This window comes from Mesoplodon densirostris, chromosome 1 (genome assembly GCF_025265405.1).
Source record: "Mesoplodon densirostris isolate mMesDen1 chromosome 1, mMesDen1 primary haplotype, whole genome shotgun sequence".
Lineage (NCBI taxonomy): Eukaryota > Metazoa > Chordata > Mammalia > Artiodactyla > Ziphiidae > Mesoplodon > Mesoplodon densirostris.
In genome coordinates, this window is record NC_082661.1 from 16,860,826 (window position 1) to 16,885,477 (window position 24,652).

General features: G+C 49.6%; 1 protein-coding gene across 1 annotated transcript in view; it reads right to left on the reverse strand.

Annotated features, from left to right (window-relative positions):
* VWA2 (von Willebrand factor A domain containing 2) overlaps positions 1-24,652 on the reverse strand; it is a 45,209-nt gene continuing 20,557 nt past the window's right edge. The window contains 12 exon segments of the mRNA XM_060095550.1: positions 1-173; positions 808-996; positions 999-1,358; positions 2,421-2,780; positions 2,783-2,992; positions 3,957-4,066; positions 5,894-5,947; positions 9,119-9,251; positions 9,805-9,903; positions 9,906-9,937; positions 12,200-12,410; positions 14,282-14,457. Of these exon segments, the coding sequence (XP_059951533.1) occupies positions 1-173; positions 808-996; positions 999-1,358; positions 2,421-2,780; positions 2,783-2,992; positions 3,957-4,066; positions 5,894-5,947; positions 9,119-9,251; positions 9,805-9,903; positions 9,906-9,937; positions 12,200-12,410; positions 14,282-14,457 (2,107 nt within the window).

Below are 24,652 nucleotides of genomic sequence, written 5' to 3' on the forward strand. Positions count from 1 at the left end.
TCAGAACAGCATCCCAGCTCCCAAGTGCACGTAGGCGTCCCACTCATGGCTCTCGCAGTGCGGGCCGTCCCGGCCGTCGCGGCACTTGCAGCGGTAGCTCCCGTTGTGCGGGACGCAGGTGCCCTCGCTCGTGCACGGGCTGGGTGTGCAGAGGTTCACTGGCCGCTTGGCTTCTGCAACGGAGCACGTGCCAGCAGACCCAGCCTGGGCTGGTCCCGAAGACCCCGCTCTAAGGAAGCCCAGTACAGAGTTGAGGCCACCAGAGCAGTGTCTTACACATCTTAGTGGCGCCATGGGCCTCTGAGCCACAGGTTAGTTGGGCCCCATACTGCATGGCCGGTCAAAGACCCGACTTCCACCCAGCTTTCCTACACGTGTACAGAGACTCCCTCTCTCGGACGGGCCGTACACACAGCAGTGCTTATTGTTATTATTATGGCCACATGCTTTTTAAAAAGTGGAAAGGATGTCACTGGCAAAAGGAAGGCTTGGCTTGTGCTGGCTGCGTCTGCCCCTACCAAGGTCAGTGCCAAGCCGGGGTCCTATGCGTATCCTAATGACGTCTTCTTTTTAAGTGGGGTGCGTACATTCTCAAGTTTGGAAAGAGGTGCCTGTGCTAAATTATCTGCACCTTAAATGTCAGGTGAGTGACATTCGTGTGAGTGTGGCACTCAGCATAAAGCCCGGCATGTGGAAAGTGCCCCGCAGTTGGGAGAAGTTGCTGTCCCTGTAATGATGTACATGAAGGCTCAGGCTGAGGTCCTCCCTTGGAAGCGGCCCCGAGGGTGTGGATCGCCCCCCACTCACCTCTGCATATCCACTCGATAAGCGTGTCCTGGTGGTGCCTCCGGTCTGTGTAGGCTGCCATGTGGATCAGGGAGTCCCGGGGACCTGTGAGCCTCCGCAGTGCCTCCCTCAGGACGGGCCCCACGCCCATCACCAGGACAGAGATGCCGTTGTCCCTCAGCTTCTGGGCAGGGACGGCCACGTCCTCTGGCCCCTCCCACCCGTGACCACCACCGCAGCCTTGGGGACACCAGGCCGGGCGCCCCTCCGGACCGTCATCACCTTGTCATAGGTGTGCAGCAAGGCCGTGCCTGCTGAGCCCACCCCACCCAGGTAGGGGGCCTGGCTCCCGGCCCGCAGCGCTGCAGCACCAGTGAGGTGGGGGTCCGGCCCAAAGGCTGTCTGGACCTGGCCGCCATACACCACCAGGCCAATCTGTGTCACGTCAGGGTTCACGTCAAACCGGAGGGCACAGCTTCTCACGAAGCTCCGCATCTGGGCGAAGTCCTCGGGCCCCACAGAGGCCGAGGCATCCAACGTTAAGACCAGGTCCAGCGACTGGGCCTGGCAGCCTGCAGAACAAGAGGAGTGGACCTCAGGGGGCAGCAAAGTGGGGACTGCTCTGGGGTGAGCGGAGCCCAGGTCAGCCGGTCTGCTGTCTGTCCACTGCAGTATCCGTCCTCCACCCTCTCCTAGAATGGTAGCAGGACATGTGAACGCTCAGCTAGACCACATTCCTAGCCTCCCTGGCAGCCGGGTGTGGCCACGTGACAAGTTCTATATAATGGGTTGTGATTGCAAGTAATTGTGCAATTTCCAAGTTATGTCCTCAAAAGGAAGCTGCTTGCCTTCCACTTCCCCTTTGCCCTCTTCTTTCTGTCTGAGAAACAGTGACCCTGGAGTTAGAGGTGGAACCACAAGATAGCCGAGCCACCCTGCTGGCCCTGGCCACTCACCTCTGAGCTGTTATGTGAGAGGAATAAACGTCCACTGTGCGTAAGCCATGGAGCTCCGGGGCCTCATCTATGCCATCACGGAGTGCCCTCCACGTGCCGTGCACTGTATACAAGGCACTAATTATACCATGTGGACCAAACTGCCAATGCCTGTCCTTGATCAGCTGACAAACATGAAACCAACAAAGAATTACAAACTATGTGAGCAGCCATGGGGGAAAGGAGCAGGGTGCTATGAGAGGGACCAGCAGGGGCGACATGGGTGGGTAAGGATGGGGTCGGGGCTCCTCTGAGGAGCGACATTTCAGCTAAAGACTGAAGATTCAGAACTCCTTAACAACAATAAATAACGATAATAAATAGCAATACCTACAGTTCTGAGCGTATACTCTGAGCTTACTGTGTACTAGTGTGTATGGTGCTTGCCTTACTTAATCCTCACAAAAGCCCCTCTGGAGGTACTAGGTACTACTATTAGTCCAATTTCACTGACCAGTAAACTGAGAAGTTACTCATCACAAGGCTAGCACACAGAACAGTCGGACTGTGCTTGCGGCCCCCAGTACAGGCCCTGGTTAACTCTCTACCAAAGGGAGGAAGGGCCTGCCACTGGCCAGCCGGTCCCCGGGTCGGGCGAGGCCGGTCCGCAGCTGGCGCCGGTGCAGGACTGGTCCTTACCTGGGCGCTGCTGGCTGCACAGCTTTCCCCGCAGCTTCAGGATTTGGCCGCACAGGTCCTGCGGGCCGGCGTAGATCATGACGCGCGCCAGGCTGCCCGTGACCTCCTCCAGGTCCTCCTGCACGGCCTCGCTGCCCACGCCCAGCAGGAGCAGCTCCCGGGCCCTGGCGAAAGGCGCCAGGCCGGCCACCTGGTCCTGAGAGCGCGCCTCGGTCATCAGGACCACGGCCCTAAGGGGCCGGTCCAGGCCCGTTCCGGCAGCGCTCCCGAAGCCGCGCTCCGCCGCCTGCCGCGGGGCCTGGCCTGTCGGGGTGGCGCCGCCACCGAAGGGCAGGTCGTCGAGGCTCCTGAGCAGGTCCGTAGGTCCCGGTACTCGCCCACGGGCACGGCCACGGCCAGCTCCACGCCGTAGCGGGCCACGCCCATGCGTGCCCGGGAGCCCTCGCTCAGCGCCGCCGGCACGAACCGCTTCCCAGAGGCCTTGGCCCGCAGGAAGCCCTCCGGGGTGGCAGCCGCCGAGCCGGCCAGCGGGAAGACGACGTCGGCTCTGCACTCCAGGCTCAGCTTCGGGGCTGCCAGGATCACAGCGGCCGTCATGCTGTGGAGCACGCAGACCACTGTCCCACCCGGGACCCCCAGCCGCCACGTGGGGCCGGAGCCGGCCTCCCTCCCAGGAGGGAGATGGGACACTGACACAGAAACTTCAGGGCCTAGTGACCAGTGCAGGTCACAGGGTTAGACACGGCCAGACACAGAGCTCCCTGGCTCCATCTCACCACTCTTTCAAAAGAAAATTTTTTTTCTCTAACTTTTTCCCATTATGGTTAGTGCTTCTTGTGTCCTGTTGGAGAAATCTTTGTCTACCCCAAGGTCATGATACGCTCCTATGTTTTCTTCCAGAAGCTTCACAACTTTGCCTTTTACATTTAAATCTATGATCCATCTGGACTTGATTTTTTGTGTAGCTTGTGAGGTAGGGAGTCAACATATATATTTTTTTCCCATATAAGTCTCCAATTGACCCAGCACTATAGTTTTTAAAAAGTGACTATTTAACAAGTCCCGTCCTATGTGTCAAGCATTGTGCTAAGAAGCTTATTTCAAACTCCCATAACCGTAGGGGGTAAAGCCAGTTATAATCTTCATTTCACAGTTTTAAAACCAAAAGGGGTTGAAGCTTCTCACTCCTCCTCTTCTTGGAAGAGGGGAGAAGAGACTCAGCCCAGAACCAGGACCCAGTTCGGCCAGCTCCAGCCTGCAGCTGGGCTCCGCGATGCTCACAGATCAAGCAGCAGCCATGCTAAAGCTAAGAAGCCAGGAGCCATGTCCTACCCAGAGCTCCACCACCTGAGTTACTTCTTCATGGAACCCTCAGTGTATCATTTGAGACATCAGATCAGTGGTGTACTAGAAAAGCAGGTGGCCCTAACTCCAGGGCCAGTTCCTACCTAGTAGCTAAAAGGGTGGCAGCTGAGAAGCAGGAACCCCGGCTCCACTGCTCCCCAACAGAGTCTGGGAAGTCCTGTGCACACGTACCGCAGTCAGCCTCCCCTCCAAAGGCTGGCGGGCAGAGGCAGTGGTACTTGTCCAGTCCTTCTGGAACACACGTGCCTCCATTCTGGCAGGGCTGCGAGTCACAGGGGCCTATCAGAGAGATGCCTGTTAACAGCCTGGTACATCAGCCCAGAGATGTGAAGAGGTTTGGCTACCCTGCCCCACCAGGGCCCAGCCCCTTCCTTTCCCCAGATGCACTAGGAAATTAGTCTCAACACCTGTAGCGAAGAGGAAAGTAAATGAGGTACGTAAGGCGGGGTGAGGGTGTAGGTGGTACCAGACAATGGTGGGCTCAGTAAGGCCCTGTGTGAATTACAGGCTCACTTGGGGATCTGCCAGTGGGATCTGGCTCCTGGCTCTGATACTGGGAACACGTGTTATGGACTGAATTTCTCCCCCCACCACCCCGACCTCCAAATTTATATGTAGGAGTCCAAACCCCCAATACCTTAAAAATGTTAATCTACTACTTGGTGGTCACATGATTGTAATTAAAGTATACACTTCTGGAAGGTAGGAATTATCGAGGGTAACTCTGGGCTCCTAGGCCAGCAGTTCTGTCCGTTGGAGTTTCATGCAAACAACTGAGGGCTCATTAACAGCACCAACAGTGGCCTTTAACTGAGCAGCTATTATAGGCCAGGTATTGTGCTAAGCGCTACACATGTATGATCTCACTTCACTGATACAACTGGATGAAGCAGGTACTGTGAACCGCCACGTCACAGATGAGGAAGCTGAAACTTGACAAACAGAAGTCACGTGCTGAAGCTCAGCTACTTGGAAAGTGGCAGAGCTGGGACTCGAACACAGGCCACTCTGGTTCCAAAACCATAAGTCCCTGAGCTTTAATTTCTGAGCAGAAACAACCCCACTTTCAGTTCCTCTCACGTGTCAGAGACCAGCCAAGTTGGAACTTTAAAATAAGATGCCCGGGCTTCCCTGGTGGCGCAGTGGTTGGGAGTCCGCCTGCCAATGCAGGGGACACGGGTTCGTGCCCCGATCCGGGAGGATCCCACATGCCGCGGAGCGGCTGGGCCCGTGAGCCATGGCCGCTGAGCCTGCGCGTCTGGAGCCTGTGCTCCGCAACGGGAGAGGCCACAACAGTGAGAGGCCCGTGTACCACAGAAAAACCAAACAAACAAAAAATAAAATAAGATGCCCGAAAGATCACCTAACCCCAGGCAGGAAGCACCATCCTGCCTGCACACAAAGCCTCTGGCTCTGCTTTCGAGGGACGGACTCCCGACCTCATCAGGAGTAGCATATCTACACAAGCACTGATGCCAAGACACTTCAGTGTGATTTCTGTGCTCCTGGGTCAGTGAGATGCACTAGACCCCGGGGTGAGGAGGAGTGAGGGCCCGTTGGGAAGTCAGGCTGCAAGATCTTAATGGTATTGAAAAGTCCTCCTGTTTGCTTGGGACTTGGGAGCTGATGAAGCACTTTGGTGGACATCACCTACTGAATCTTCCCCAGGATCCCCTGTATGGTACCCCCTATCATCCAGAGCAGGGAAATGGGGAGCCCAGACATGGGGCAAACATTGCCCCCATTTTACAGAGGAGGAAAGCGAGGCTCAGGTATCTTGCCCCGAGTTTGGTGCTAGATGTGAGGCTTTCTGTCTGCACAGCTGGGGCTCAGGGCACGCCCTGCTCTGCCTCTTGTCACCACAAGGGGCCCTGGTTAAGGAAGTAATTCCAAAGCCTTCACTCCCTTTCTCAGTGAAAATATACCACTGACCAAGGGAGGCGTGAGTATGGCATGAGCATGTTCCTCTGCCTCTGAAATGCCTGTCCCTGGGCCCTGGAGCTCAGTCCAACCCCACTTGCTGCCCCAGGAGTATAAATGCCCCTTTGGGAGCCAGCCTAGTCCCAGGGCCAGAAAGAAGAGGAGAATCCAAGAGGCAGACTGTATCTGGGCGGGTGGTCCTGTACCAGGTGGCAGGGTGGGTTAAGAACACTCTCTTCCAGCTACAACCCAAGGAAACAAATGGTAGAGATCAAAGTTTTAACAGGAGAGGGTATTTAAAACACTAAAAGCTGACACAAGATGCCAATGCAGAAGCAAGTCAAGAAAGACTTGGTTCTTTTTTTTTTTCCTGATTCTACCCAATTTTTGTCTGCACATAGAGTAGGAAATGTTTCAAACTACTCAGACAATTAAAAAAAAAAGATAATGGAAGCTGGCTATCATGTCAGAAATTAGAGATATCTGTGTTCAATACTCTGAACTACGGCAACAGCTTTCTATTACGAGTTACTTTCTGGGGCCAGCACAATGAGTGGGGGGTGGGAAATACTGGGATTAGGCGACTGGATTCTGGTATGTGACCCCAGGCAAGTTACTTTCCTTCTCTGGTCTTCCTTTCCCTCTTCTATATAGCAACTCTGTAGTTTTCAACTGTGTTCCTCAGAGCCTCAGTGGAGAGGGAAGGGGACTGTCCAGGGCTCCCCCAGTGCCCCTGCCCCACGCCCCCACCCTAAATGTGCTTTTTCTGGTCTGCATAGCAAGTGTCCATACGAGGCTCCGTAGCTCAGGAGGATTTGCAAACCACTGGCTGGTCTCAATGACCTCTGAGATCGGTTTGAGTGACAACCTTCTGTGACAACACAAGGGCCACCATTCCTGTGCTGGCTTCCATGCCCCAGCCGTCCGCCATCGTTACTTCAAGTCCTCGGCTACTTGAAGAGACGGCAGTCTCCTCTTCCAGACGGGGAAATGGGTTCAGGGCTGAATAAAGGTGCCCAAAGTCACACGGTTACCAGAACACAGCAGAGCTGGGATCCGAACTCCACCTCCCACTCCAAAACCCATGCATCCTACCCTCTGGGCCTGGCCCCCTGGCTCTCCTGAGTCTGTGGGGTGATGGGCCGACCACAGAGGAGTGGGTCCTCCTCCCTCGGGCAGAAAGCCCTCCTCTTGGCTGGCAGCAGCTCCCTGGATGGCCTCATCTAAGGAGATTCTCCTGGGGCCTTCGCGACAAAGTTCTCTAAAACTTGCCAAAGAGCACTTCTCCCGGGGAGATCCCACCCAGGGCTGCTCACCTGGCGGGCAGGCTAATTGGGCTCACCTCTAGGGCGGGGGCTTTCCTGAGGCAAAACATCCACTTGGGATAAAAGCCAAGTCAACTACGAACTCAAGGGGTTGCTGAAATCAAAACTGTGACAAGCTGCCAGCTCATTCAAGAGAACTCTTCTCCCCCTCCATGTCTACTCCTCGTGCCCTCATAAAACCACCCGTCCTAGCCCAGAAAGCTCCACGGGCCCTGCCCTCCCTACCCAGGCCTACAGGAGCCAGCGTTGTTGAGCAGACACTATCCACAGGGCTTTGCCTGGGCCTGCACTCAGCTAGTCCCCCACCTCCCTCAGGTCTGGTCCCTGCCCACTCTAATTAAAACCGCAACCCTACCCTCTACTTACCCGCCCCGTCCCACCCCGCATCCTTTCCCCTACTGCACTTGCCACCACCTAACAGTCATTTAGGTATTCCCTTTGCTCACTGCTACCCCTTGCTCATGAGAGCAGATTTGTTTCCGAGACGCTCATGCTGATTCCCCAGGACCTGGGGCAGTGCTGGGAACTTAGGAGAGCCTCGGTGAGTATTTCTGGAATGAGGGGATTGATGAAAAGCCTCCTGTATGCATTATTCTAGGAGCCTGCAACGTCAGTGCAGTCTACGAATTACCTCGCTGCGTGCTCCTGGCAATCCTCTGGGGGCAGGTCCTGTTATCACCCCCTTGCTGAATGTGGAAACAGACAGCGGGAGGTCCCCAGCTCACTAGTGGTGATGCCCCCAGAGTCTGAGCACATAGCCATGAAGTGTACTCTACCCACCAGCCTCTCCCAGGGTTCCCGGCTCTGGATGCCTCTGTCCCCTGCTACCCAGTTCCCACATCTTTCGAGACTGCTCAAGCAACCCCTCCTCCACGACGTGTGGGGAGGACAGGCCCCATCCCAGCACTTGGGAGGCTCCCTCTGGACCACGAGCTTCTTGGGGCCGCGACTGTGCCTGCCTCCTCGCTGGACCTTGCCTGGCTCAGAATGACTCCTTAAACATGTTCACCAGGGAATGAAGAACTACCTCCTTTCACTCGAAAGTGCAGGTTCAGAAGAGAGCCTCTAGTGGCCTCTGACGTGGCACGAGGCCCCACTTCCTCTGATCCACATGGGGGGCACCGCCCTTCCCGGCCGAGATGGCGTTTGGACTCTGCATCGACCCGACACGGCCCTCACGGCTTCTCAGCCGCTGCATCTCACTGCTGCGTGCGCGCTCTGGTCTCATCGCTGAGGCCAGGCCAAGGGGCCAAGGTGCAGCTGGTTCAAACGCTACCCTGGCCCTCCAGAAAGGACTACAAGGCGAGATCATGAGCTCCTGACCAGGTGCCATACTGAAGGTGGTCCGGATAAAGGGGGGCGATCTGGGGGTCTGCTGGGCAATGGCTGAGAGGCGGGCGGCGGGTGCTCTTGAATGCCTGAGCTCCGGTCCTGAAGAATCCAGCATTCTTCAGGGCCTCCACAACAGGAATTCATCTGAGCATCTTAAGCCTCTTGCCTTGCTCAGCCCCCATACATATGGAAATTGGTGATCAGAGGGACCAAATTAGCAGACCACTATCCCCAGTCCAGACCACTGCCCTGTCAGACCAGCTTTTGGCTGATTTACCAGCCTTCAGAATGGCTGCGACCCAGGCTCTGGGCTCCTGGGCGGTGTGTCTAAAAGACTCTGACACTGGGGCTTCCCTGGTGGCGCAGTGGTTGAGAGTCCGCCTGCCGATGCAGGGGACACAGGTTTGTGCCCCGATATGGGAAGATCCCACATGCCGTGGAGGGGCTGGGCCCGTGAGCCATGGCAGCTGAGCCTGCACATCTGGAGCCTGTGCTCTGCAACGGGAGAGGCCACAACAGTGAGAGGCCCGCGTACAGAAAAAAAAAAAAAAAAAAAAAGACTGACACTGAGTAGCTGGGCCCCTGCCTGGGTTCCCGGAGCTCTGTCCCTGCCTCCCTCCCAGGTCTCCTCCGATCCCTGTCACACACTCCACAGCCAAGGCCCCCGAGAGCCGTTCTCCCTGCAGCCCATGAGCACTTGGCCATCCCCGCCCAGGCCCTGCCCGCAGGCTCTGACCCCACACCTTGTGGACGAACCTGGAAGAGGGACAGAGCGCAGCCAGCACGGCCTTGGTCCCCCGAGATCCCCTCCAGCACGGGGCCTGGCCAGCAAGCTGCCTGACCATCTCTAGCGTCTTGCGCTCACAGGGGTGAGGCTGGACCTCGCAGTCTGTGTCCACCGTGCATACCCGAGGCAGGGAAGACAGGGTTACGCCTCCTTCCTCTGCCCGTGGGCCCACCACCCTCAGCCCTGGCTCTTTCCCAGCAGAGTACACGGGGGAGGGGCGGCTGGTCTCCGAGCATCTCCTCTGCACAAGCCCCGCCCCACACCGCTCTTCCATCCTGTGCACACGTGTACCTTTTTTTTTTTTTTACAATGTACTTCACTCTATCTCCCGGATGGAGCCTGACAAAGATGACCGGGAATACAGGGATCTCATCCCCAGATGAGGTCTCCCTGTGCTGACAGCAGGGGAGGGGACCCCACCGGATCTGAGCCTCTCTACCCCGTGCGACAAGTTCGGAATTCCCAGCCTAGAACCCCACAGGGCCTGACACAGGGCGGTAGAACAGAGCAGAGCGCCCCAGGGCCGAGGCTGCTGGGCTCCGTTCCTCTTCCCTCCCTCTCAGAGGGACCTCCGGCCTTGGGGAACCCTCCTCACCCCCATCCCACTTCCATATAGGCGAGGCCACTCCTTTCCACACGGAAAGGCCTTACTCACCCGGAGAGGCAATGCTGCACGTGGCAGAGCCGCCGAGGGTGCTGGAGAGGCTGTGGGCGGCGTCCTCCACCTGCTCGGCCATCAGCACAGGCTGCTCCCTGGCTCGCTGGCCAGGGTGCGCAGCCCCTCCCACCTGTGCCCCAAGCCCCCGGCCGAGAAGTTACAATGGCTCATCGCCCCGCCCTCACCCACCTCCTATCCACCCGTCTCCTAGACGCTGGGTTCCTTGTGGACAGCCCCGCCACCCACTGATGCAGGAGCCAGAGAGCTGCAACCTCATCCACCTAGGATGCAGGTAAGGTCTAGAAGCGAAGCACAGAAGGACCTCGAGGATGCTCAGCCATGGGTCATAACGTGCACATGCTCCAGTCCCCGAACTTCCTCAGAGGAGAGCCTCGCACTCAAACCATCGGCTCTTATTTGAGACAGGGTCCTAAGAGATTCAGTCGTCTGGTTTTGCAACCCATAGCTGATGAGAAAAATTTAACCCGAGGGCTTCCCTGGGGGCACCGTGGTTAAGAATCCGCCTGCCAAGGCAGGGGACACGGGTTTGAGCCCTGGTCCAGAAAGACCCCACATGCCGCAGAGCAACTAAGCTCGTGCGCCACAACTACTGAGCCCGAGTGCCACAACTACTGAAGCCTGCGTGCCTAGAGCCCGTGCTCTGCAACAAGAGAAGCCACCCAATGGGAAGCCCGCACACTGCAACGAAGAGTAGCCCCTGCTTGCCGCAACTAGAGAAAAGCCCGCGTGCAGCAACGAAGACCCAACGCAGCCAAAAATGAAAAAAAAATTAACTAGAAAGGAAATGAAGGAAAGTGGTTCTAGGTGACAGCAAGAGAAGAACAAACGGCGACAGCTAGTAACAGAAAAAAACAATCCTGCAGAATTATAAATAGTGGCAATAAGAACTCAAAGGCCAGCAACACGAGGCCGTGTAGAGGCAGGAGCTGGCATAGTTCGACAACCAGAGGGCACTGTTAGTGTCCAGAACAGAAATGATGTGGGGGATGATGACCGTAGGGCATGAAGAAAGGGTTAAATTATGTTGAGAAACCTGTTTTTAAGAAGACAAGGCAGGGGCTTCCCTGGTGGTACAGTGGTTGAAAGTCCGCCTGCCGATGCAGGGGACACGGGTTCGTGCCCTGGCCCGGGAATATCCCACATGCCACAGAGTGGCTGGGCCCGTGAGCCATGGCCGCTGAGCCTGCACGTCCGGAGCCTGTGCTCCGCAACGGGAGAGGCCACAGCAGTGAGAGGCCCACGTACTGCAAAAAAAAAAAAAAAGGCAGTCAGTGACACATTTAGAATCCTGCCTATCAAAAATTCATCAAAATAGACCATGGCTTGGCAATACAGCAAAACCTTCATGTATGTCTAAACCTCCTAATGGAAAGCTCCCCATTCTCCTCTGAAGCCACAGAAACCAGACACTTTGCCCAGCACCTAGGACAGCGCCTGGCACACAGAGGGGCTTCTCAGTTCTGGACTCACATTAGCAGAGTGGGCAGCTCTGCCGGGCCACACCCTTAGCTCTCCTGGCCCCCAAACAGACCTTCTTAAAAGCTCCCTGGGTAATTCAGATGCTCAGCCAGAGTTGAGAACCATCAGAGAAGGGGCTCAATATACACTAAAAGGGGGAAAGAGTTTGAACAGGCAACAGTCTTTAGTCTCACACTGCAGTGGTTCTCAGACTTTGGCAGCATCAGAATCACTGAGGGGCCAGAAAAGCCACAGATTGAGACTCCTTGCCCCAGAGTTTTGGATCCAATGCAGTGGGGCCTGAGTGTGTGCATTTCTAGCAAGCTCCCAGGTGATGCTAACACTGCTGGTCCAAGGAACACACCTGGAGAACCGCTGGCCAACAGTGAGCTGGCCTCTTACTAGGAGTGGGGAGGGGTCAGGTAGGCCTGGAAGTCCAACAGGCTTTCTCAGAGGCTTCCTGTGTCTGCAGCTCAGGCCTTCATATCTGAGCCGTGTCCCCTCTTCTGAGCAATGGCTTCTTGATTTCCCTACACTAGGGATGCTCAAAGTATGGTCTGTGGGCCAGTGAAGAGCCCCAAACTGTTTCACCCTGATTCAGAATCCGGTAAGTATAGACACCAAGCATTTAGAAACTAATCGCACAGCAACTTGACAGTCATTTTATGTCTGTCGGGTCAAATAATAAATATCTGAGTTTCTATTTTGTTTTTATTTCCTCTTTCTAGTAACTCATTTTTATTGTACTTCTTTTTAAAGGATCAGTTCATGATGGATTAGGAAAAAAAACAAACAAACTGGACCTTCACCACAGATAGTTTGAGAAGCGCTACTCCAGCCAGCAGCCAGAGAAGAAAGCCCCAGAACGGGCCAGTATTTCCACCCATGGGAGATCCTATCCTCAGTGACAAACCTTTGGGCAAATACTACGTGCAAGGCACTCTCTTCGGCCCTGTGCGGGGATGAGGGTGGGCAGGGAGCCATGAAGTAACGCCCACTCTCCTCTCTCAAGGGGTTCATACTCCTTATATCTGAGGACACAGAGCCAGCCATAAGGCAGCTTGTGTTTAATACCAACTTATTGGCAATGACGACAACCATCATGGTGGTGGTAGCTCTCATCCCTGTCACCAGGACACAGCCCAATCGGGGCAGCCCCATGGTACCTACAACCTCAGTCCCCTTCTATCTTCCTCCTCCTTCTGCACTTGCTGGTCCCCTCGGCACTCAGCTCCAGGTGATCTTATTTAGGCTTTAAATACCATCCTCGGTTTCAATCTCGATGCCTGTCCTTTCTCCTATGCTCCAGACTCTCATATCCAACTCTCTACTCAGCTTCTCTCCTTAGATGGCTAATACGCATCGCAAACTGGACTTGTCTGAAACAGAATTCAATTTCCTTTGTTCCTTTCCCACGCTTTCTCTTTTCAGTAAATGGCACCACCATTCACACTGGAGCTCAGGCCCAAATCTTTGATTCTTCTCTCACACACCCACGTCCAATACACCAGTCACTCCATTGCTCTGTCTTCCAAACACATCCTAGATCCAGCCATCCCTCAGCACGGTCACAGCTGCTTCCCTACTGCAAACCATCATTATCTTGCATGTGAGCTGCTCCAAAGGCCTCCTGACTAGATTCCCCACTGCCCCTATGATTGCTTCTCCCTCTGCCTCACCCACCAGTCTATTCTCTCTACCTTGCAGTCAGCGTGATGTATCTAAAAATGTAAGCCAATTCATGTAATGTTCCTGCTCAAACCCCCCACCCCAAAGACTTCTCAGACTACTCATTACAAACTTTATTCTCTACAATAACCCACAAAAGCTCTAGACCTAACTCCTGCCCACCTCTTCTACCTTATTTCTTATCATTCACCCCTTGCTTGCTGGGCTCCAGCCGCTCCTGGCTGTCTCACTGTTTCTATCACACACCGAGCTAGCTACTGCCTCAGGGCCTTTGCACTTTCCATCTGCCTGCCTTGCCTGCTCTTTTCCCTGTTATTTGGAAGGCTTGTTCCTCACTCAAGTTTCTGCTCAAAAACCAACTCTTCAAAGGAGCCTTGCCAGACCCCCCATCTAAAATAGCTGTCCACTCTATTCCCATCACTCTGTAACCTCTTCCCTACTTTATTTTTCTCCTTTGAATTTTATTTCCACCTGAAACTGTTACTTATTTATTCTCTCACTTTTTTTTTTTTTTTTTAAATCTAGTTCCTTTCCTAGAACAGAAGCTCCATCAGGGCAGGGACTTTGTATTGCTGTCTGTGCATCCTGAGAACCTAGAATAGTGTCTGGCACGAGGAAGACAACATATATTTATTGATTGAGAGAATAAATAATGTACAGTTGGTCCTCTATATCTGTGGGTTCCACATCCATGGATATGGGTGGCCAACTAAGGGACTTAAGCATCCATGGGTTTTGGTATCCACAGGGGTCCTAGAACCAACCCCCTGCAGATACCAAGGAACAACTATACTAAAATTAATAAAGAGATTTCTATGTATAGGCACAGTGCCCAGACAAGAGTCATTTCACTTGATACCCACAAATGACAACAGCCCCATTGAGGTCACCTCCATTTTCAGGGTTGAGAGCATTGAGGAACTGCGCCCCCCTCTCCTCTAGGAAGGCATATTCCTGCATCTGGCTCCTGACCCTGTTTACTCCGAGGGACCCCTGACCCACCCTGTGCAGTTGGATGAGTCCATGAATTTCCATTTCTGCCCAGATGAATTGGAGTCAAGTTCCTGACACTTGAAATCAAGTGTTCAGACTAAATTAAAGACGACGCAAACTCTCAGACTTCCAAAGACTTGGCAGTCCCCTTGTGCCCGCAACAATACAGTAAAGTGAGGAAAAAACGGATCCAGAAAGGATCAGGATGGTTTTCCCAGCTCCCCTCTCTTCCCATGGCTGTGACATCCCCAGGCTGACCCAGAGGGCTGACCCCGCGTGACCAAATCTCTTACCCTGGGAAGCAGACCCCCACAGCAAACACAGGTGACGCCTCTTTGCTTCAGCTGCTTGGCTGGCAGGGCCACATGCCCTTGGGACCTCCTGTCGGTGACAATGATGAGGACCTGGGGCACAGAGGCATTTCTGCCCCCAGGGAATTCTTTATGCAGAAGGCATTTCAGAGCAAGGCCCGTCTCTGTATGTCCTCCCCTGAGCTCACCCAGAAGGAAAAAAACAAAGAAGAAAGAGTCAGCGGTCCAGAGGTGAAGTTGGAATGAGAGCCTGAAATCATGGCCACCTTCTTCCAGCAGAGACTCAAAGGGACAATTCCAGCATGAGATACACACTCTCTCACCATCTAAACCACAAGAATGATGAAGAGAAATGAACTTTTCCCCTGGACTTAACACTCCCCCTACACATCTCTGTTGTGTTATGTAACAATGACATTCTTTGTGTATGTGTTTGCTGTCTCTCCCCATGGTGTCTCCGGGGCACAATTCTCTTCATTTGTCTAACACCCACCTCCCATCTCCCCATCCCCATCCCATTCCCTTCTTGTTACAGCTCAACATCTCCTTGGGGTGGGAAAGCAGATAAGTGAGCTTCGTAAGAATTTATGAGCGTCAAGGACGGGGCTTTGATGCAAGGGTCTGATGAGGCCTCTCATCAGAGGCTTTGATGCAAGGGTCCATGATCAGGCCTCTCTGTCCCACTTCCAAGTTCAGGGTTGGGTGCTGGAAGGCTGAACCGTTTGACTGCTTTCAGATCAGGGCAGGTTACGGTGGTCCCATCTCATCAGGATGCTAAGATTCTCTAATCCTCACAGCCTAGTTATAGGGACTGTCGACTGAGCTTGGAATCGCAGCGCAGAATCCCTACTAAAGCTCGCCATAGGAGGCTCGTGCAAACGTCCTCAGAGGGTGGACTGCCAGCTCTGTCAACTGGGAAGAAAATAATGACTCACTACAATAGATTTGGGGCACAACCTTTCAGTGCATGGTAATAGATGAGGAATCCCCTGCTCAGAGACCAGGAATACTAACTTAATATTTACTGTGCACTTACCACATGCCAGGCACCACTGTGCTAAGAGAGAGAGAGAGAGAGAGTGAGTGTGTGTGTAAAGGTGCTTGGCTCATATAATTCTCACCACAGCTCTGAGACAGGGGAGTTCAGAGAAGAGAAGGGCCTTAGCTAAGGTGACACAGCTCATGGGTGGTGGAGGTAGGACTTGAACCCTCCACTTCCAGAGCCCAAGTTCTTTTTTTTTTTTTTTTTTTCTTTTTGCGGTATGCGGGCCTCTCACTGCTGTGGCCTCTCCCGCTGCGGAGCACAGGCTCCGGACGCGCAGGCCCAGCGGCCATGGCTCACGGGCCCAGCCGCTCCGCGGCATATGGGATCCTCCCAGACCGGGGCACGAACCCGTATCCCCTGCATCGGCAGGCGGACTCTCAACCACTGCGCCACCAGGGAGGCCCGCAGAGCCCAAGTTCTTAACCATCAGGCTACACAGCCTGCCTCTCCCCAGCTAGTGGAGGTCAGAACTGCAGTTGAAACCCAGTCCAGCTAATTCCAAAGCCAATGGTCATTCCTCTGAAGACTTGGGCCTAATGGGCATGGAAAATGGGCACCCATTCATTTATGTACTATCTAAGCAGAGACCACGCAGCCGGCAAAGCTTTAAAATATTTACTCTATGGCTCTTTGCTGAAAAGGTTTGCTGACCGCTACTCTGTACTGTTCTAAATGGTTTCAAAACACTTTTCGCCAAAAGCCAGGAGCTCCCTGTGCCTTCCCGCTGGCAGGGTTCCCCACAAGCCTCTGACTGTGGCCCTGCATCCTTAGCTTCTCAGCCAGACCTTGCTTTCTCTCCTCAAAACACCCCCGCACCCCTCGCCCATCTAATCATCACTTCTTTCCATATGGATTCAAAGCTTCAGGACCGGGCTTCCCTGGTGGCGCAGTGGTTGAGAGTCTGCCTGCCGATGCAGGGGATACGGGTTCGTGCCCCGGTTGGGGAAGATCCCACATGCCGTGGAGCGGCTGGGCCCGTGAGCCATGGCCGCTGAGCCTGTGCGTCCGGAGCCTGTGCTCCGCAACGGGAGAGGCCACAACAGTGAGAGGCCCACGTACTGCAAAAAAAAAAAAAAAAAAAAAAAGCTTCAGGACCAGGAAAAAAAAACGCTTGTTCTCCGCAACTCTGTTCTTGTTTCTCATACAGGTCTACCCTCGGCCCCTCCAGAGTTAACCTCTGTTTTCCCTTTTCAATCCAGATTTTCTGAGTGGGTCTGGGCCCCCCTCCTCATAGCTACTAGCATGTGGCTAGAGAGAAATTAAATTTCAAGGCCATGAGGGCCCAGACTACAACTCCACGGACCTGTGGGGTGTCCGCTTTCACATCGCTTAGCGCACAAATGCCCGTGCCCGCCACCCTCTCCACCTCTGCACCTGACCTGCTGGTTTCTGACCGACCGAGCACAGGTGAGATTCCTAACAGCATCTGAACCCCGGGAAATGAGAAGCAACCCTGCTACCTTCACTTTTCTTATTCCACGGAGTGTTTCTCACAAAGTCTGTTCTGAGCTCAGTGTCTGGCTCCAGACAGGAAGGTCTGAGGCCAGAATCTAAGGTTTTTCTAATTTCTCTCCAACGGGACTGAACTAGGTAGAAAGTGAAGGTTCACAGATGGACTGCTGTTTATGACAGAAACGCATGGACTGATTAAGAACAAGGGCGCAGATACTAGTCCCGTGAGATACTGGCCTGCTAAACTTGGCAACGTTACTTGGCCTGAGACTCCTGTTAAACCTGCTAAAGTAGAAAAAGTAACAGTATTGTTTGAGGATTAAATGCTATATCCAGTGCCTGCTAGTACCTAGTAAGCACTCCATCAGTGGTCATTATAATGAACTACCTAGCAGCCTCTTCTAAGAAGTTTACCTTTTGAGTTAGTCTCAAATTCTAGTCAGCATGAAAGTCCCTTAGGAGATTTACTAATGTGGATTTTCAGATTCCATCCTCCCAGAGTCCAAACTGGTGGGTGTGTGACCAGGCCTGAGAATCTATCAATACATTTTAGACCCACCTCCCCTTTCCCACCCCCAGTGATTCTGATGCAGGTAGTTCATGGAATAGACTTTGAAAAATAATTCATAAGAACACTCACTGTAGGTACAGGGATGTTGATTACAGGAGTTTTTGTTGTTGTTGGTTTCAGCAATGGACAAAAATCCTGGAATCAAGCTAAATGTGTCCTTTTAGGGGTCTGATTTACTATATTATAAGAGCTCAGTTCATTGATTACATAACCATTAAAAAGGATCAACATGAAAAATAAGGCAGCTTTATGCAAAAATACACACCAAATAATATTAAGTAAAAAAAAAAAAAGAGCAAAGTGCTTTGTAAAGTATTCTAAAAACTATGTTTAAATGTTAATGCAGCTTGAAAGAGGCCAGAGCTAGCTATAAAAGGCTTTGTGCTAAAGAAAGGGGTCATTGCTATTTCTGCAGAGCTACTCAAACACGGTACAACTTTGATAAAGCTACAGATGGGGTCCAAAAAAAAAAATCAATCACAGAAAATTCAGTCATGTTATGTGAAATTAATCAGATGATGGAACAGACGTGCACAGCCCTCTGGCCAGACTTCTAGGCATTCGGAAGCCAACTGCTGGCTGTGTTTTATCTGATTTTAGGTTATCATGGGGTACAACACTGTAAGGTATGACTGTAGTATTTTTTAAACTTATTACAAAGTAGCAATAAGGTGACTGTCACAGTGTCTTCTTAGTCATTTCAAAACATGCTTTTAGGGGACTGCATTGACCTGGAAAGGCAAGTGTTCTGGGTTTTGGGGAGAGCTGTGCTCTTCAGTCGAGAATTTAAAACTCCACTGAAGAAAAAGGGTGAAGAGCCCTGGGCAGGTCATCACTCCCATTCGGCCAATGTTCCTCTGTTCTGATTAGTAAGAGTGTCTTAGCGTTCAATGTCCTCAATGACCCTGCAACCGTGGCCAAAAAACCATGAACTGCCTCCTTTTCTTGTTTGTTGTCTTACAGCCAACCTGGGATACACAAATGCTAACCATTCTCATCCCCAAAAGAAGAGCTGACCTTGTTCAGACACGTAAAGAGGCATCTTTCTCCACCTCCCAGTGTCCTCATCTGGTGCATCCTCAATGCATCTCCACATGTCATGGGTTATGAATAACAGCCCTTAGTTACGACTTTCAACACAGCTGACAAGAGGCTCCACTAATTACTTAGGGGGCAGGGGTGGAGGGGGAGGTCGGAGAGAGGTGGGAAAGGACAGCTCCATGGGGCCTACTGGACGCGCAGTGCGACCCTGTGGTCCCGACCAAGTCACCTGCTCCTTCTCAACCTCATATCCTCTTCCATAAAATAAGGGGTTGGAAGAGGTACTGGGTGAACTCTATAAAGTACCTTTTGGTACCAATTCACTTAAATTGGCTTAGTTTTTCACGAGAGAGCAGGGCTGAGTCATTTGAGTCAAAGTCCCCCAAACGTTTTTGACTTTCAGTCCTAAATTTAAAACATTAGGTTACTTTTTCTTCTGCAAATGTTTGTGTGTATATAATGGGTACAAAAGTTTTTTTAACAATAAAATATTATATCAATAATGATACAATTCACATACCACAGAATTCACCATTTTAAAGTATAAATGTGGTTTTTAGTATAATTCAGAGTTGTACAACCATCACCACTACCTAAGTCCAAACTATTTTCATCACCCCAAAAAGAAGCTTTATACCTATTAGCAGTCATATCCTGCCTCCCCACATCCCCTGGAAATGACTAATCTACTTTCTGTCTCCACAGATTTGCCCATTTTAGACTATTTCATATAAATGAAATCATACAATACGTGACCTTTTATGTCTGGCTTGTTTCACTTAGCATTTTAGTTAAGCATCTTGCCTCTTGGCCATTTTGATGTCCTCTTTGGAAAAATGTCTATTTAGTTCTTCTGCCCATTTTTTAACCAGATTGTTGGGTTTTTTGTTATTGCTTGTATGAGTTCTTTATATATTTTGGATAATAACACCTTACCTGATCTATGGTTTGCAAAATTTTTCTCCAATTCTGTAGGCTGCCTTTTCATTTTGTTGTTTCTTTTGCTGTGCATAAGCTTTTGAGTTTTATGTAGTCCCATCTGTTCATTTTTGCTTTTATGAATAAATTACACTTTGTGTACCCATTCGTCCATTGGATTTTTGGCTATCATAAATAATACTGCTGTGAACATCACTGTACATGTTTTTGTGCAGGCATATGTCTTTGATTCTCTTGGAGTGGAATTCCTAGGACATGTGGTAACTCTATGTTTAACATTTTGAGGAACTGCTGTACTGTTTTCCAAAGTTGCTGCACCACTTTACAATCCTACCAGCAGCATATGAGGGCTCCAATTTCTCCACATCTCTGTCAACACTTATCTGTCTGTCTTTCATTTTATCCCTTCTAGTGGGTGTGAAGTGGTATCTCATTATGGTTTTGATTTGCATTTCCTTAATGACTCATGATTTTGAGCATCTTTTCATGTGCTTATTGGCCATTTATATATCTTCTCTGGAGAAAAGTCTATTTACAAGGTTTCTTATTCAGATGATGAAAATATTCTCAAATTAGATGATGGTAATGGTTGGATAACCCTGAAAATATACTAAAAACCACTGAACTGTACACATTAAAGGTGTGAACTTTACAGTATTTTAATTAAATCTCAATAAAGCTGCTTTAAATAAATTAGTGTGTATAACACTCCTAGGCCAGGGGGCAGTGGGAAGAGACCTTTTTTTTTTTTTTTTTTTTTTTTTTTGCGGTATGCGGGCCTCTCACTGCTGTGGCCTCTCCCGTTACGGAGCACAGGCTCCGGATGCGCAGGCTCAGTGGCCATGGCTCACGGGCCCAGCCGCTCCACGGCATGTGGGATCTTCCCAGACCGGGACACGAACCCGTGTCCCCTGCATCAGCAGGCGGACTCTCAACCACTGCACCACCAGGGAAGCCCAGGAAGAGACCTTTTAAAAGTGTCGATTCGAGGTATCACTGCCCAGAGTGATTTAGCAGGTCTGGAGACAACCCAGGCACCTGCACTTTAACATACTCCCTAAGCAATTCTGACTCAGACCATCTGACCAAAGACCTCACTTTGACAAGTACTGCTCAGTGTGTCTGGGCCCAAGATACAGAAGTGAGGATGCCACTGTTCTCTACGGGAACCATTCGTGGAGGCCCCAAGGGTAGAAGGCTCCAAGGGAACATGGAAAGGTCAATGTACACTAATATCACTTTTAAAAAACATATTAACGTGCTTTTTCCTTTGAACTTTCTTGTATTTGACTTGCTGCTCATTCTGCACCCAAGGTCAGAGGAAAGGGCTGGGATAAACAACCTAAGATGAAGTCACTGGGGATGGGGGCAGTAACAAGATGGCTGGTTAGAAGGACGTGAGCTCACCCCCTCATGAAAACACCAAAATTACAACTAACTGCTGAACAACCATCGACAAAAAACTGCTGGAACTTACCAAAAAAGATATACTACATGCAAAGACAAAGAAGAAGCCACAACAAGATGGTAGGAGGGGCACAACTGTGATAAAATCAAATCCCATACCCGCTGGGTGGGCAACCCACAAACTGGAAAATAATTATATCTCAGAGGTTCTCCTATAGGAGTGAAGGTTCTGAGCCCCACGTCAGGCTCCCCGGCCTGCAGGTCTGGCATCAGGAGGAGGAGCACCCAGAGCATCTGGCTTTGAAGGCCAGCAGGGTTTGATCACAGGAGCTCCACAGGACTGGGGTAACAGAAACTCCACTCTTGGAGGACACACACAAGGTCTTGTGCACACCAGGACCCAGGGGAAAAAGCAGTGACCTCATAAGAGCCTGGGCCAGACCTACCTGCTGGTATCAGAGGTGGGGGTAATTACCTTAAACATAAACAGATTAAATGCTCCAAACAAAAGACACAGACTGGCTGAAATGGATACAAAAACAAGACCCATGTATAGGCTGTCTACAACAGACCCACTTAAGATCTAGGGATACATACAGGCTGAAAGTGAGTAAATGGAAAAAGGTATTCCATGCAAATGGAAATCAAAAGACAGTTAGATTAGCAATACTCAGATCAGACAAAACAGACTTTAAAATAGACTGTTATAAGAGATAAAGAAGGATACTACATAATGATCAAGGGATCAATCCAAGAAGAAGATATAACAATTGTAAATATATATGCACCCAACACAGGAGCACCTCAATATATAAGGCAAATACTAACAGCCATAAAAGGAGAAATCAACAGTAACACAATAATGGGGGGGGGGCTTTAACACACCACTTTCATCAATGGGCAGATCATCCAGACAGAAAATCAATAAGGAGACACGGGCCTTAAATAACACATTAGACCAGACGGACTTAACTGATATTTATAGAGCATCCTGTCCAAAAGCAGCAGAATACACATTCGTTTCAAGTGCACATGGAACATTTTCCAGGACTGATCACATGCTAGGCTACAAAGCAAACTTCGGTAAATTTAAGAAAACTGAAATCATGTCAAGCATCTTTTCTGACCACAACGCGATGAGAATAGAAATAAACTACAAGAAAAAAACTGTAAAAAAACACAAACACGTGGAGGTTAAACAATACGCTACTAAACAACCAATGGATCAATGAAGAGATCAAAGAGGAAATCCAAAAATACCTAGAGACAAATGAAAATGAAAGTATGATGATCCAAAACCTATGGGATGCAGCAAAAGCAGTTCTAAGAGGGAAGTTTATAGCAATACAATCTTACCTCAGGAAACAAGAAAAATCCCCAATAAATAACCTAACCTTACACCTAAAGCAATTAGAGAAAGAAGAACAAACAAAACCCAAAGTCATTAGAAGGAAAGAAATAATCATAAAGATTAGAGCAGAAATAAATGAAATTGAGACAAAGAAAGTGATAGAAAAGATCAGTGAAACAAAATGCTGGTTCTTTGCAAAGATAAGCAAAATTGATAAACCTTTAGCCAGACTCATCAAGAAAAAAAGGGAGCAGGCTCAAATCAATAAAATTAGAAATGAAGAAGTTACAACTGACACCAAAGAAATACAAAGGATCATAAGAGACTACTACAAGCAACTCTATGCCAATAAAATGGACAACCTAGAAGAAATGGACAAATTTTAGAAAGATACAATCTCCCAAGACTGAACCAGGAAGAAATAAGAAATATGAACAGACCAATCACAAGTACTGAAATTGAAACTGTGATTAAAAAACTCCCAACAAACAAAAGTCCAGGACCAAACGGCTTCACAGGTGAATTCTATCAAACATTTAGAGAAGAGTTAACATCTATCCTTCTGAAACTCTTCCAAAAGATTGCAGAGGAAGGAACACTCCCAAACTCATTCTATGAGGCCACCATCACCTTGATACCAAAACCAGAGAAAGATACCACAAAAAAAGAAAATTACAGGCCAATATCACTGATGAACACAGACACAAAAATCCTCTACAAAATACTAGCAAACCGAATCCAACAATATACTAAAAGGATCATATACCATGATGCAAGGATTGTGGTATATCTCAGGGATGCAAGGTATATCCCCAGGGATGCAAGGATTTTTCGATATCTGCAAATCAATCACTGTGATATACCCCATTAACAAACTGAAGAATAAAAACCATATGATCATCTAAATAGATGCAGAAAAAGCTTCTGACAAAATTCAATACCCATTTATGATGGAAACTCTCCAGAAAGTGGGCATAGAGGGAACTTAACTCAACATAATAAAGGCCATATATGACAAAACTACAGCCAACATCATACTCAATGGTGAAAATCTGAAAGCATTTCCTCTAAGATCAGGAACAAGACAAGGATGTCCACTCTCGCCACTTTTATTCAACATAGTTTTGGAAGTCCTAGCCATGGCAATCAGAGAAGAAGAAGAAATAAAATGAATTCAAATTGGAAAAGAAGTAAAACTGTCACCATTTTCAGATGACATGATACTATACATAGAAAATCCTAAAAGAAAACTACTAGAGCTCATCAATGAATTCAGTAAAGTTTCAGGATACAAAATTAATACACAGAAATCTGTTGTATTTCTATACACTAACAACAAAAGATCAGAAAGAGAAATTAAAGAAACAATCCCATTTATCATTGCATCAAAAAGAATAAAATACCTAGGTAAACCTACCTAAGGAGGCAAAAGACCTGTACTCCAAAAACTATGTGACGCTGATGAAAGAAATTGAAGCTGACACAAAGAGATGGAAATATATACCATGTTCTTGGATTCGAAGAATCAATATTGTCAAAATGTCTGTACTATCACAAGCATGCTACAGATTCAATGCAATCCCTATCAAATTACCAATGGCATTTTTCACAGAACTAGAACAAAAAAATTTTTAATTTGTATGGACCCCAAATAGCCAAAGCAATCTTAAGAAACAAAAACGACACTGGACGAATCAGGTTCCCTGACTTCAGGCTATACTACAAAGCTACAGTAATTAAAACAGTGTGATACTGGCACAAAAACAGAGATATCGATCAATGGAACAGGATAGAAAGCCCAGAAATAAACCTATGGTCAATTAATCTATGACAAAGGAGGAAGACTATACAATGAAGAAAATACAGTCTCTTCAATAAATGGTGCTGGGAAAACTGGACAGCTACATGTAAAACAATGAAATTAGAACATTCTCTAACACCATACACAAAAATAAATTCAAAATGGATTACAGACATAAACGTAAGACTGGATACTATAAAACTCTTAGAGGAAAACAAAGGCAGAACACCCTTTGACATGAATCACAGCAATACCTTTTTTGAGCCATCTCCTAGAGTAATGGAAATAAAAACAAAAATAAACAAATGGGACCTAATTAAACTCAAAAGCTTTTGTGCAGCAAAGGAAATCATAAAGCGAAAATACAGCCCACAGAATGAGAGGAAATATTTGCAAATGATGCAAACAACAAGGGATTAACCTTCAAAATTTACAAAAAGCTGACGCAGCTCAATATCAGAAAAACAAACAACCCAATCAAAAAATGGACAGAAGACCTAAATAGACATTTCTCCAAAGAAGACATACAGATGGCCAACAGGCACAAGAAAAGATGTTTAACATTGCCAATTATTAGAGAAATGCAAATCGAAAGTACAATGAGATATCACCTCACACCAGTCAGAATGGCCATCATCAAAAAGTCTACAAACAGAGGCTAAAAGCGCGGACCCCAGAGACGGGCATGAGACGCTAAGGCTGCTGCTGCCGCCACCAAGAAGCCTGTGTGCGAGCACAGGTCACTATCCACACCTCCGCTCCCGGG